Consider the following 12346-nt stretch of genomic DNA (forward strand, 5'->3'; position numbering starts at 1 on the left):
GCAGTCTCTCCATCATTCCATGGCATAGATTTACTTACTAGATAATGATCAGTGATATTGATTTACTTGGATCAATATTGCTGTTGACTCTAAATCTTGAGTAAAGACCATTCTTCTTCATGTCATGACAGTGCCTTTGTGAGGAATGTGGTTGCTGTAATCACAAAAGTATTTGCATTGCTGCTGTCAACAATCACCACTTCATTTCCATTTGTTACAGAAATGTACGCAGTTTTTAGTTACCCAGTCCTTTTTGGGGCCACTATTGGGATAGTCTTCTGTGAGTGCTGGAATGTGGAAATTGCTGGGGAGGTGGCAATCCTGCAGCTGCTGTCCTTCGGAGCAGCTGTGGTAGTTGGACTGTTCCAAAAGTGGGGCTTGAGAAAAAACACCAAAACACGTCAGCCACTGGTTACCCTCAAACTGTATGTGAGTATCTTAAACTGGCTCAGACAGAGAATCATTTAGGCTGAAAAAGACCTTAAAGATCACTGGAGAGAGAGACCTGGAGGGTGTTGTTGGTGGCTGCAGAGCTCGATGTGTCTCTGCAGTGTGTGAGTGGGCAGTGACCCCACCCCTGTGCTGGGCCGAGCCCCCAGCATGGGCAGCAGGGGAGGGAAGGGGGGGATTCTGCCCCTCTGCCCCCCTCTGCTGAGACCCCCTTGCAGGGCTGCATCCAGCCCTGGAATCCCAGCACAGGAAGGACAGGGAGCTGCTGGAGCCAGTCCAGAGCAGGGACACCAAGATGATCAGAGGAATGGAGCAGCTCTGCTGTGAGGAAAGGCTGAGAGAACTGGGATTCCTCAGCCTGGAGAAGGGAAGGCTCTGGAGTGACCTTAAAGCCACTTTCGAGTGAAGGGGGCCTACAAGAAGCTTGGAGAGGGACTTTTCACATGGGTAGATAGTGACAGGACAAGGGGAAATGGCCTTAGGCTGACAGAGAGTAGGTTTAGATGGGATATTAGGAAGATAGGGTGCTGTGAGGGTGCTGAGGCCCTGGCACAGGTTTCCCAGAGGAGCTGTGGCTGCCCCATCCTTGAAAGTGTTCAAGGTCAGGCTGGATGGGGCTCTGAGCAACCTGGTCTAGTGGAAGGTGTCCCTGCCCATGGCAGAGGGTTGGAACTGGATGATCCTTAAGGTCCCACCCCAAGCCATTCTATGATTCTAACTCTAACTCTTCTAGCTTCTAACTCTGTCAAGTCCACCACTTAACCATGTCCTCAAATCCCACATCTACACATCTTTAAATAACTCCAGGGTTGGTGACTCCACCACTTCCCTGGGAAGCCTGTTCCAATGCTTGATAACTGCTTCAGGGGAAAAACAATGTCATAAAAGCTGGTGCCGCTATTTTTGACGGGGAACAAGGACGAGTAGTGAAAAAGGACAGAAAATCTTTGTTAATACATTAGCTGCTGCATGCTAATAAGAAGTTATCAACTGAGATGTCTAAAATAAAATAAATGTGCCAGACAGGCCTGTTATCATGCAGAGTTAACTCTTGACTTCACTGAGACCTCCCTTCTGCAGTGCTGGGGTGCAGAGTGATTGGTGTGCAGTGGGTATGGCAGGGATTTTGATTTAGGGTTTTGGGAGAGGACTGCTGGTTGTACAGATCACTGGAGAAAGAGCAAGGGGAAAATGTCTGTGAAGAGTGAATTGGGGAAATAAGAAGGGGAAGGATTGCCTGCAGAAGAGCTTTTAAGACCAAGAAGAGTCTTAAAAGGATGATCAGATGTCTGCATTTAATTGTGCTGGGGCAAAGCAAAAACTCTCTTCTAGTCCTGATCTATGCTTTGATCCTGTAACCTGCTCAATGGCTTTGCAACAACTAGCTCTAAAAAAATGGGAGAGCTCTCCGAAAAAAGAAAGTGGGCACAGATGTTGGACTATGTGATGCAAAAGGAGCCTGCAGAAGCTGCACCTTTGAAGGCTCTGGTAGCTGCTGTTCTTACCAAGTGAATAATTAAATAGGGTTGAGGCAGAATACATTGATATTTGAGCTCCTGAGAAATATTTGTTCTTTGAAATCCCACATGAGACACGTAGGTATGTCCTCAGCACCATTGCCTCGTCTCAACTCTAAAATGTTTACAGGCTTGTTTTCCTTAATTTTGGAGAGAACAGAGTGAGACTGAGTGAGACTATCAGGTTTCATTAAAAAATCAAAGGCTCCTCCTGGGCTGTGTTGCATTAGTGGCCCTTCTGCTTCCTTCTTTCTTCTCTAGTCCTTCATGGTGGTCAAACAGTTTGTACTGCTCAGGAGAGTGTAGGGAATGCTTAAGCAATGTGGAAGTTCCAGCTTTTGCCCACATCTGTCCTGGGGGCAGGTCTTTGGCCCAGCAGCCACAATTCCCAGAGTTTCTGTATCTGTCTGCCTGTCTTGTTCAGCAGTTTGCAGGATCCAGCTGTGCACGCTGCTTGTTGTCTCCAGCTCTTAATTATGCTGTCACACTTCCCTGTCTCTTTAGATTTAATTGCTATAAATTAAAATGGATTGCAAACCTGGTGTGGATTTTCAAGGCAGGAAGGGTTTCCTGGAAACCCTTGCATGGGAGCAGTGAATTTCTCTTTGCGTGTTGCTACTTGGGGATGCTGTTATGGATTTGAATTGCTACTGTTGGCAAACAAAAAATGATTTGAAATGTATTAGCTGGAGAAAAGTGATGTAACCTTCAGGCTTCTAATAACAACATTTATATTTGGTGTAAATTGCTCGGAGCAAAATCTCTTTCTCAGAGAGGATTATCATCAGTTCAGTCTGGCTCTAAATGTGCCCATCTTTGAATCACAGGATTTTATTTCTTTATGCTGCATTAGCTTCTATAGTGCCTGTACAAAGGGTGGATTATGACCTTCCTTTTAATTCTGTAACTGAACGAGAGGAGGTTTATCTGTTGTTGCTGTTAGGTGATGTTAAACAGCAGTGGAAGTTCAACAAAGTGTAAGGAACTTCTAATTTTTCTGTTCTTTTATCATCCTCCTTGCTTCATTTTCTGTCATCAGTAAAATCTCCCTGACTTCATAGGCTACACAAATCTTTCTGTGCCTGAAGACCTTTGGAAATACATTATGTAACTTCAATGCCTCCTTGCTGGTACTTTCTGCTTGTTTGTGTCAGCAGCGCTGTTGTCACAAATGGTGTGCAGTGTTGAACTACAGCCATTTTCTGCTCTGATTCACTGTTGCTTATTACTGAAAGTGCAGAAAGTATTTTAAATCCGAAGGCTCAAATCTAAGCTAATTCACATTAATCCCAGTTGAAATGTTGGTCGTTGCAGTGGAACTTCCCTGGTCGTGAGTTTGGGCCCAGAAAATGAAATCAAAGGAGCTGAGTGACCTTCTCCTGGTGTTATTGAGCAGCCAGGAGTTAAGTCAGTATTATGTAAAACAAGTCACGATCTCAGCTATTTCCGGCATGCACGGTGTGTCTTTGTTTTCTGATGATTAAACTAGCAACAAATGCTTTCAGGCAAAAAACACGTATTAGAAATAATTGCTTTTATGTATTATAATTACTTGCCTTCTTTGGAGAGTCTCTGTAGTACATCCTGGGACAAAATGTAAAAGAGAAAATAATTATATGAAGATGTATTGTTCAGGCATCCCCAGTGTTCAGTCCATTTAAAACTCATAAAATAATTAATAGACTGAAGAAATAAATTGATGAGACAGAAATAGTCTGTGACCACTTTATATTGCTTTTTCTGACCTCAGCTATACAAGTTCTCTGAAGCAAAAGAGGAATTTTTCTTTCTCTGCATGTTCCAGATTAATTATAACCCTTCCAGAATCCTGATGAAAGAAAACTGTCTTATGTATGATTGGATATTTTCACCCAAGATTAAAAATTTATTGTCAGAAAGTGGCCAAGAATTATTTTGTCTTACAGGACTCTTGTTGTCTGTAGCTTTGTTTCAAAAACTATTGCTTGTTGTTAAGTGTAATTTCGGTTGACGCTGGTTTATTACATTTAGTTTGATGTCTGAAAGACTCACCTGGACAGGCCAACCCTCTTGTTTATGGAAATTACATCCCTGCATAAAGCTGTGTAAGAAAAATCTCATCAAAACCAGTCTAAGTACAAGGAGATGCCAGAGAGGCCATTTTTGAATCTAGATGTACATTTGCAGGCATATGGTCCTTCGCTCTTGCACAAAACAATGGGTTTTTTTCATTTTATGCTGTTGAGTTGAAAAGACAAGTATCTCAACAGATAAGCTTCTCAAATGGCTGCTGTCCTGGTTGAGTAGGGCAGTGATCCAAACCATACTGAAATACTCACCTCTTCCAGTCCACCTTCACTGCTCATCCTCCCTTTTGCCGTCCCTCCTTGACCCCCTGCAGCCATGGAGCTGCCGTGGGCAGTGGCAGCAGTCAGTGAGGTTCAGATCCACATTTCCCTTCCCACCATTCTGGCTCTGATAGCAGCCAAACTCTCTGCATTACACCATTGCAAGCTGGATGCAGATTTGGCATCACTGAAATATGTGAAAGATGAGGACAGTGTAGCAGTTGTTCTGTTAAATATCAGCTCAGTAGTACCTGCTCTCAGGAGGGGGAACATCTGTGCTATTCTACTGAGGATACAATGATTTTCTTTTGCAGGAGGGAAGTATTAGGTTGGTAGGATTAGGATTCCCACCTTTCCCTTTGCTTGTCCTGTGGCACAAGATCACGGCTTTGTTTGTAACGCAGTGCTGTCACTCGTCCTTTCTGTTTGATCCAGAGGAGACTCTGAGAGGCAGCAGTACCATCAGAGCAGCTTGTGCACTTGTGTCTGCAGAGATGCTCAGTGGGACTCCTGGCTCAGTGGGGTTCCTGGCTCATGGTTTTTTCATGCTCTGGCTGGAGATGAGTCAGCATCAGAGAGATTTGTGCTGCTGCAAAGATGCTGCACTCAGAAATTCACGTGGCATCAGTGATTGCTTTCCTTCTTCGATTAATGCCTAAAATATCTGAGTTGCCTGTAATTACTCACTTGAATTGGGCTTTTCTCCACAATTCAGCGGCTTTCTCATCTTCAGTCAGATTTGGAAGAGCCAGGAACCTCAGCCTATATGAAATAGTGTTTATCCTTCTTTACCTTACTAAGGGGTCAGCTCACTGCAGCTTCTGGCCATAGTTCAAATGGTCCTACCAGGCACTTAACCCCTTGTAGTTTAATTGACTGGAAAATAGGCAGTGCTCAGTATTGACTATTTATTCCTTAAAATGAAAGGCCAAGTATAACCTTCTGCAGCTAACAATTCGAGTGTAAAAAGCCAAAAGGCATGCATATCTTTCTCTCTGATTTGAAGTAGGCCTCCAAAGGGTCAGGTCAGCAGGCATTACTTGGGTCACACCCTTTGACCTCAGAAATCCTCTGGTTCCCTAAAGTCTCCATACGTTCCTTAGTAATCGCTTTACAAAGGCCAAGCAAAATCAATAAAAACAGAGAAAAATCAGTAACACTCTTAAAAATATTTTAAAAACCCAAAGATAGTTTTACAAAATAAAAAGATCAAGACTAAGTTGAAAGGAAAATATCTTAGCAATCTGGAATATAAACTGGAATCTGCCTTTGAACTTGGAATGTAATAAAAGCCGCTTTAAATTTGCTTGAACAGTGGAGATTCAGGGGTCTGTCTGAACATACCAAATTGCAGCATTCCAGCTTTTGTGTCATGATCTCAAAACATGGATTTGTTTGTGTGCATTAAACAAATCCACAGATTTTCTTTCTTGGTAATTAGCATGGCGTCAGATGGGTACAAGATTTTTGTATTTTTTTCTGAAACTCACTTAGGAAATAGAAACATAAATGTACTGCAAGAAGACACAAATCTGATCCCATAACACCATCTCATTCTTTGTGGCTTTTTATTGTGGATGAGGTCCTGAGCAACTGGATGCAACCCTGAAAGTGGCCCTACTAACTCTAGGCTGCCTAACTTGGACTGCTTTATTATGGAAAATAGAAAGGATGTGATTTTTCTTCCCTTTTAACCCTAGGAGGTTAAGCCAGTAATCCAGAGTAACAGCAGATTGCCTTGGAAGTTTGTTTTTTCAGTAGCTGTGTTTGGTACTTCCATTTTCATCATACCAGAATGGCTTGGAAGATGAAATTTTTGGATTTTTTTGGAATCAAACGTTCAAAATGGTCTCAGACTAGATGGCGAAGAACTGTCAGTTATGTGCACATAGTCCTTGTCAGAAATACTTAATGAAACGTAGCTGCACGGTTAATTATAGGGACACTTCAAAGTAGTGTGATTTATTTATTTTACTATTCTAGCAGGCATTGAACATCTGGCCAAAACAAATGTGTAGCCCCTTTTAGATAACTGAAGCAGGGAACCCAAATGAAACAACATAATCAATTGAGGTCCGCACATGGAAGCCTTTCACAGTTATTTGTGCCGTAGTCTGCAGCTATAAAGCAAAGCTGTAGTGCTTGGTGGTGCAGGTTGGAAATGCTCTCCACTCCTGAAGTGTGGGAAGGAGAGTAACTCCTCTGGTAATCTCCCAAGTTTATGGTGCAAAGTACTCTTTGTGCAGATAGGATCTTCTGAATACAAGTTCAAAGCAAGTATCCAGTGGCTGGAAGTGGTCCTTATATTTTATCTTTCTGTTTCCTGTTGTTCAGTGGGATTTATATGGCTTCTAGTGACTAAGGCCTTCTCTCCTTCATTTTTCTACATTGCGGGGCATGTCATGCCAAATTTCTGAGGTCTTTTGTTTCCATCTGGCTAAACTATTGCCTTCTTCTGGCCCTATACACCTTTCACACACTTACAGGCTCTGCAAGTTCCTATCTTGCAATATGAGTCAGTTTTTCCGAACCGGAACGAGAGGTGACATTTTATTATAAATAAGTTAATTATCCAGTAGTTTAACCTGTTGGTTTAACTTCCCAAGTGGCCAGCTCTTTAATAAGAACAGGTTTTTAATAGGCCTAGATGAGCCTTCTGCATTCATCTAAGTTACAATCTGGACGACATCTGAAAGTAGGGTAATAACCAAATTCACTGAGCCAGAATACCCACAGCTATTAGTTTGTAAAATAGCATCCCTGAGAAGTTACTCTGCTTGACCCACTTTCTAAACTGGATTCTACACCTGATGATTTGTTGTGGATAAAGAAATTTGGGGATTTTCATTTGTTTGATGTTAAGTACTGTGGTCCCAGGAAGCACTGGGAAAGAAGAGTAATATTTTGTCAGGCTTGACTCCCTGTTTTGTGTCTCTGAAGCTTCTGCTGGAGGAAGAGAAGTTTTTCTGGGATACTTCAAGATCATTGTTCTGGTTCTTGAATATGTGATTGACAGCATTATAGTATTCTTGTTTCTTTTTGTGTCAAATTCAGTAGGCTTTTTTCAAAACATTTACTGGTATTTTTCATGAGCCTTTCCCTTGCAGCGTGTGTTTTGTGCTTGCTGTGGTCTGCCCCACTTCAAAGATTGTTGTTTTACTTCCGTTAGGTTAGTAGGAGAAGAGGGGCTTTTCTAAGAGGATTCAGTCCAAGCCTTGTTTGCATTTAATCAACTTAAAGAGTTTGAATCAGGATGGCTGGGGACATTCAGGCCTGAAACCATTGCATCTAATTAAAATACTTAACTGGGACACATCATGTCAGTGGGTCTCCAGAGGGGAGTTCAGACAACTGAAACTCTCCAGAGGGAGCCTATCACATCTGCACTCCTTAGAGTGAAGTGGGTTGAATTCTGGCCCTGACAGCTCATAAAGGGTGGTGACCTGCGTGTGGTATCGCAGTTCTGCAGAGCAAGGTGATTGCACTGTATCTTTCATGAAGAAAAGCTTTCTTCATGGTGTCATTCCAAGCCAAGGCAACAGCAAAGACTGAGCACGTCGATGAGTGATGGCTGACAAGGAATGCCGTAGGCACAGTGGAATTGAAGTGGAAAACACAGCAGTGTTTGTGAGGAAATCTCTTTCTCCTTTGTCTTGTAGGGATAGCTGCATATCTTCATGGCTGCCACTTAACAGTAGCAGATAAACACGGTTCAGCACTGCAGTGAGCATCTCCTGCTGGGAGCCTTGGACAGCACAAGCTGTGTTTGACCTCTGTATGCAGCTGTGGTGTCATATGGAGGATAAGGCTGAGCTTGATTTTTTTTTAAGCTTCTCAGATTTTTGTGGTTTATTTTTGCAATAAAGACTTTTTTAAAAAATCATTTTTTAAATTGCCATTGACTGAACTGATTTGAGTTGACATAGGTGACTAAAAAGGTTATCCCAAAAGCCTTTAAAGCTTTATTTCTGCATCTTCTCAGGTACCTGCTGCAGGAAGGGAAGGAACAAGAAAGCACCATGTCTTCAGTCTCAGCTTATTACAATGGAAAGACTGTACTTATCACAGGAGCTACAGGTTTCATGGGCAAAGTACTGGTGGAAAAACTTCTGCGCTCCAGCCCTGAAGTGAAAGCAGTTTATATTCTTGTCAGGCCAAAGGCTGGTCAGTCAATGCAAGAGAGAGTGGCCAACATGTTGAAATGTAAGGTAAGTTCACATGGTTTATTCTGGAATCTAATCTGAAAGCCATTTAGGTGGGTGAAGCAAAGGGCTTCTGTTTTACTCCATTCATGAAGAACAAAAGGCTGACTTCTGCTGTAACAGCTGTATATTTTTGCTATGTCTAGGACAGCCAAAAGAATTGAACGAACCTGTGTCTGTCTGATAGGTGCCACAGCATTTTACACTGTAACAATGTAATCCTTTTACTTCCCTTTTGCATGACCTCCACCCATGTGGCTTGATCCTGCTTAGTTTGCCATCCCAGTGAGGAAATCCACATCTCTAGTAGCAAGAAGGATGTCAAAGCCCTTTGCTGTATTTAATGTAAAAATTTGTAAGGAGACACTGACTTGGCCTGAGGCCCTCAAGAGTCTCTTGAGGTTCTTAAGCCAGTGGTGAGGTTGTGAACTCGCTCAGAATGCTCCAGCTATGATAAATGCCAGAGTTCAAGCTCATGCTTAATGCTAGTGTGAATTTGTACATAGCTGATGTGAAATGAGAGGAAGGGACAGATCTGGCCCTACCAGGCAAGGAATAACTTGGAATTAATCTGAGAAATGTCAACATAGCTATAAAGTATTGGTCTAAAATAAAAGTTTGAACAAGACTTGACTGGAAGAATCCTCCTCCTTCTACAGAAGTTAGAGGTAAAATAGGTGACTTTGAGAGAAGTAAGTCTGGCAGAAAATGTGCTTTTTTCCTTTGAATGTTTTGAGGCATTAAGCTAGAAAAATCTGATGTATGTCCAAGAACAGAGTTTGTTTGGTTTTGGTGTGGTTTTGACAGAGAGTAGATTGTTTTCATATTCAGGAAAAATTGTGAGTGATACAAAAGAAAACAATCCCATTGGTTGCCTTTTGCAAGTCTGTCATAGAATGATTTAGGTTGGAAGAGATCCTCAAGGTCTTTGAGTCCAGCCCTTAACCTCACACTGCCAAGTCCACCCTCAGCTTTCATCACTGTGGATAATGATTTTCATCATCAACCAACAAAATCCCAAATGTGGTGCGTTTTGCATATGTTTTTGCCTCTTGTGTTTTAGAACACTGAGGCAATGATAAACCTAGGTACTTATCAAGACTTGTGTAAGCTCTGTTTGCATTTTATGTGTAGATACTACTGGCTTATCTCTTCAGTTGGCCAGCACAGCTTGGAGGTGTTTTAGCTCTAGGTGGGGTTCCCTAGTAGCTGTTTTATTGTTGCAGCGGTATTAGATGTACCCATTTTTCTTCCTAGCATGTGTCAGCAGTTTTAGACGTGCCAACAGCAAGCAGGACCTGATAACCTCTCCTTGAACCTTTGGTAGCCTGCTCCAACGTGTTCCAAATGAACAAAAGGAGCAGGCAGGGCTCTAAGGCTGCTGCAGCCTTGGGAAGAAAAAACTCTCACAAGTCATCCAGGTCCTCTCAAGGAAGAAGGTGTCTTTTTGATGCTGATCATTTTAAAATTACTGAAAAATCCTTGCCTAAGGCAGAAACCTTACTCCTTGAAGGTGTTTGCCATGTACAAATGTTGACAGACTTGGAGATTTTTTTTTTTCCTAGGAATGAAACTGTTAATTCCACTAGCTATTAATTTAATGACAGATGAGGAGGGCAGGAAACATTATTCTTAACATTTTTACAGATCTTTTCCAGTTGATCACAATCTAGAGACTGCTCTTTCATTTACGGTTGAGCTTTGCATCCTCTAGTTTGCGAAATTCCTGAGGTATATAACAAATAAAAATGCAGCAAAACTTTGTTCCAAATCTTCAGACAGCATTCACATTTGAAATTTCTGATCATAATCTCTGACGAGATATTTTGGAGTAAGCACAGGAAAATTCAGAATAAAATTCTTTCTGTTATTTATGTGTGCTGTTTCTGTGTACCTTTATAATTTCTAAACTCTAGTGCATAATTATTCCTTTCCCCCCAAACTACTGGATTTAATGTAGAACAGTGCTTGTATCTGGGTTTAGGAGAAAATACTTTATTTCTTCTTTCATATCTTACCCTATGTAATCTTCTCTACTGATCCATGACACATTCACTTTGCAAGTAACTCTTTTTTCTTTTGTATTTAGCTGTGACCTAGTATTGTCCTTTGGATTTTCTTGTTTGCACATCCAGAAAGGAACTATTCCAGGAAGCAAAGGAGCAGAGAGAAACAGGTTGCCAACTTCCAAATATTCTAAACAAAGAGATAAAATTTATTTGAGATGAAGTAAGATCAAAGTGAAGCAGATTGGTTAGAATTAGTTGCATAATGTTTAGGTTCTTCAGGTAAGGTCCTCTGGGAGGAGTGGGACTCCTGATTTTTGGTAGTACTTAGAAATATTTTGAAAGAACTTGCCTAGACTTTTGATCCTTCTTCATATATCTCTGTGAAATTTGTGTGGCTTTTATCATTATATCTACAGGGTTTAAACACTGAGGTGTCATGTTTGTAACCTGTCTGGGTCACTGTGTGTACATGTGAATACACTGGAAGATGACTCCTGTTAAATAGAAGAGCAGCTGTGAGTTTCAAAAGGGTGATACAATGTGAACAGGCAAAATAGCTTAGTTTGTGCTTTTCAGCAGTTGGTTACTTGGAATTTTTCAACTTCTGAATCCAACATGGAAAGGAAAATACAGAAAATAGTTTGTGCATAAATCAGAGTTCTTTGACTGCATTCTGTAGCTGAATAGGCGTTGACATGAAGCTGCTTTCCTCAGGTCTAGTAAAATTAGTTTTACATGCAGATGCGTTAGTGCATTAATATGCAATGTATAATGAACAGATACTCAATTATCTCAGCATCAAATCCAAAACAAGCATTGTGACCTTGCCTGTTTATGAAAGGAGATGTTCTATTTTCCAGCAGCAAGTCCCTAAGGGAATCAAGCTATTACCCTGTGCTTTATGAAATGCCACGTCTGCCTTGCACAGAGCACAGCTGTTACACAAAACCCCCTAAATTTCAGTATTGGCTGCAGCCTGGATGTGTCCAGAGATGGGGATCATGAGGCAAAGCTTGACAGGGAGGTATCATCGTTCGTTGATGGCAGGTGTGTGTTTATCAGAGGTAGGGAATTGTCTCAAGGAGCGCTTTTGCTGTCTGATCCCTCTGTGCACAGAGCTAGGCAGGAATGCTTGGAGGGGTTGTCTTGGATTCCCTGGAGAGCAGTTACTGGGCTAATGCTGAGTCACCGATTGTAGCTTTCCTGTTGTCCGTGGGAGAGAAGAGCATTTTCCATGCCCTGCATGCAGTGAACCAAGGCTGCTTGCTGCTGCCAGGCTGTTTCTCAGATACATTTGTTCAGTGTTCCTAATTAGAAAGATCGGGCAAAGTGGGGAGTGGAAAAGGCTCTTATTAATGTCTCTGATAATTCAGAGAGAAAATGGGGAGGCTGCCTAAAATGGAGAATTAGGTGTGACTGTAAAATGCTGCTGCTTTTTCCTGTCGTCCATCCACAGTTAACCCTTATAGTTACAGTGGATGCTACAGACAGGCCTTCTCTTCCCTGCAAAGCTTTGTCTGGAGCTGCACATTGCGATGGGCCTGGCCACTGCAAAAAGCAGATGCTCAGTGCTGTCAGACAGCTTTGCCTCTTCAGTATTTCCTTGTGAAGTGTGCTGTGTTTATCAGCAAACATCCAGCAAGGTCCTGTATATTTCAGCAAATCATTCCAGATTTATCTTTCCCCACCTCCTATGACTATCCCTGTCTTTGCCCCCTCACTCATCACCATAAGCAATAAAAGTTCTCCTTGCCAAACTGGTGCCCTGTCACTCCATCTGGAACAGCATTCCTGAAATCTGCTGTGACCGCTGCAGAGCAGTGTGTACCTGGATCAGGGCT

General features: G+C 42.0%; 1 protein-coding gene across 3 annotated transcripts in view; it reads left to right on the forward strand.

The window, feature by feature from the left end:
- The window catches only part of FAR2 (fatty acyl-CoA reductase 2), a 123655-nt gene that overhangs the window by 52091 nt on the left and 59218 nt on the right, over positions 1-12346 (forward strand). For all 3 annotated transcript variants that reach the window (XM_032106201.1, XM_032106203.1, XM_032106202.1), the window contains exon 2: positions 8277-8502. In XM_032106201.1, the coding sequence (XP_031962092.1) occupies positions 8314-8502 (189 nt within the window). In that variant the 5' untranslated portion in view covers positions 8277-8313. The remainder of the gene's footprint in view (positions 1-8276; positions 8503-12346) is intronic.

Source organism: Corvus moneduloides, chromosome 4 (genome assembly GCF_009650955.1).
Source record: "Corvus moneduloides isolate bCorMon1 chromosome 4, bCorMon1.pri, whole genome shotgun sequence".
Classification (NCBI taxonomy): Eukaryota; Metazoa; Chordata; class Aves; order Passeriformes; family Corvidae; genus Corvus; species Corvus moneduloides.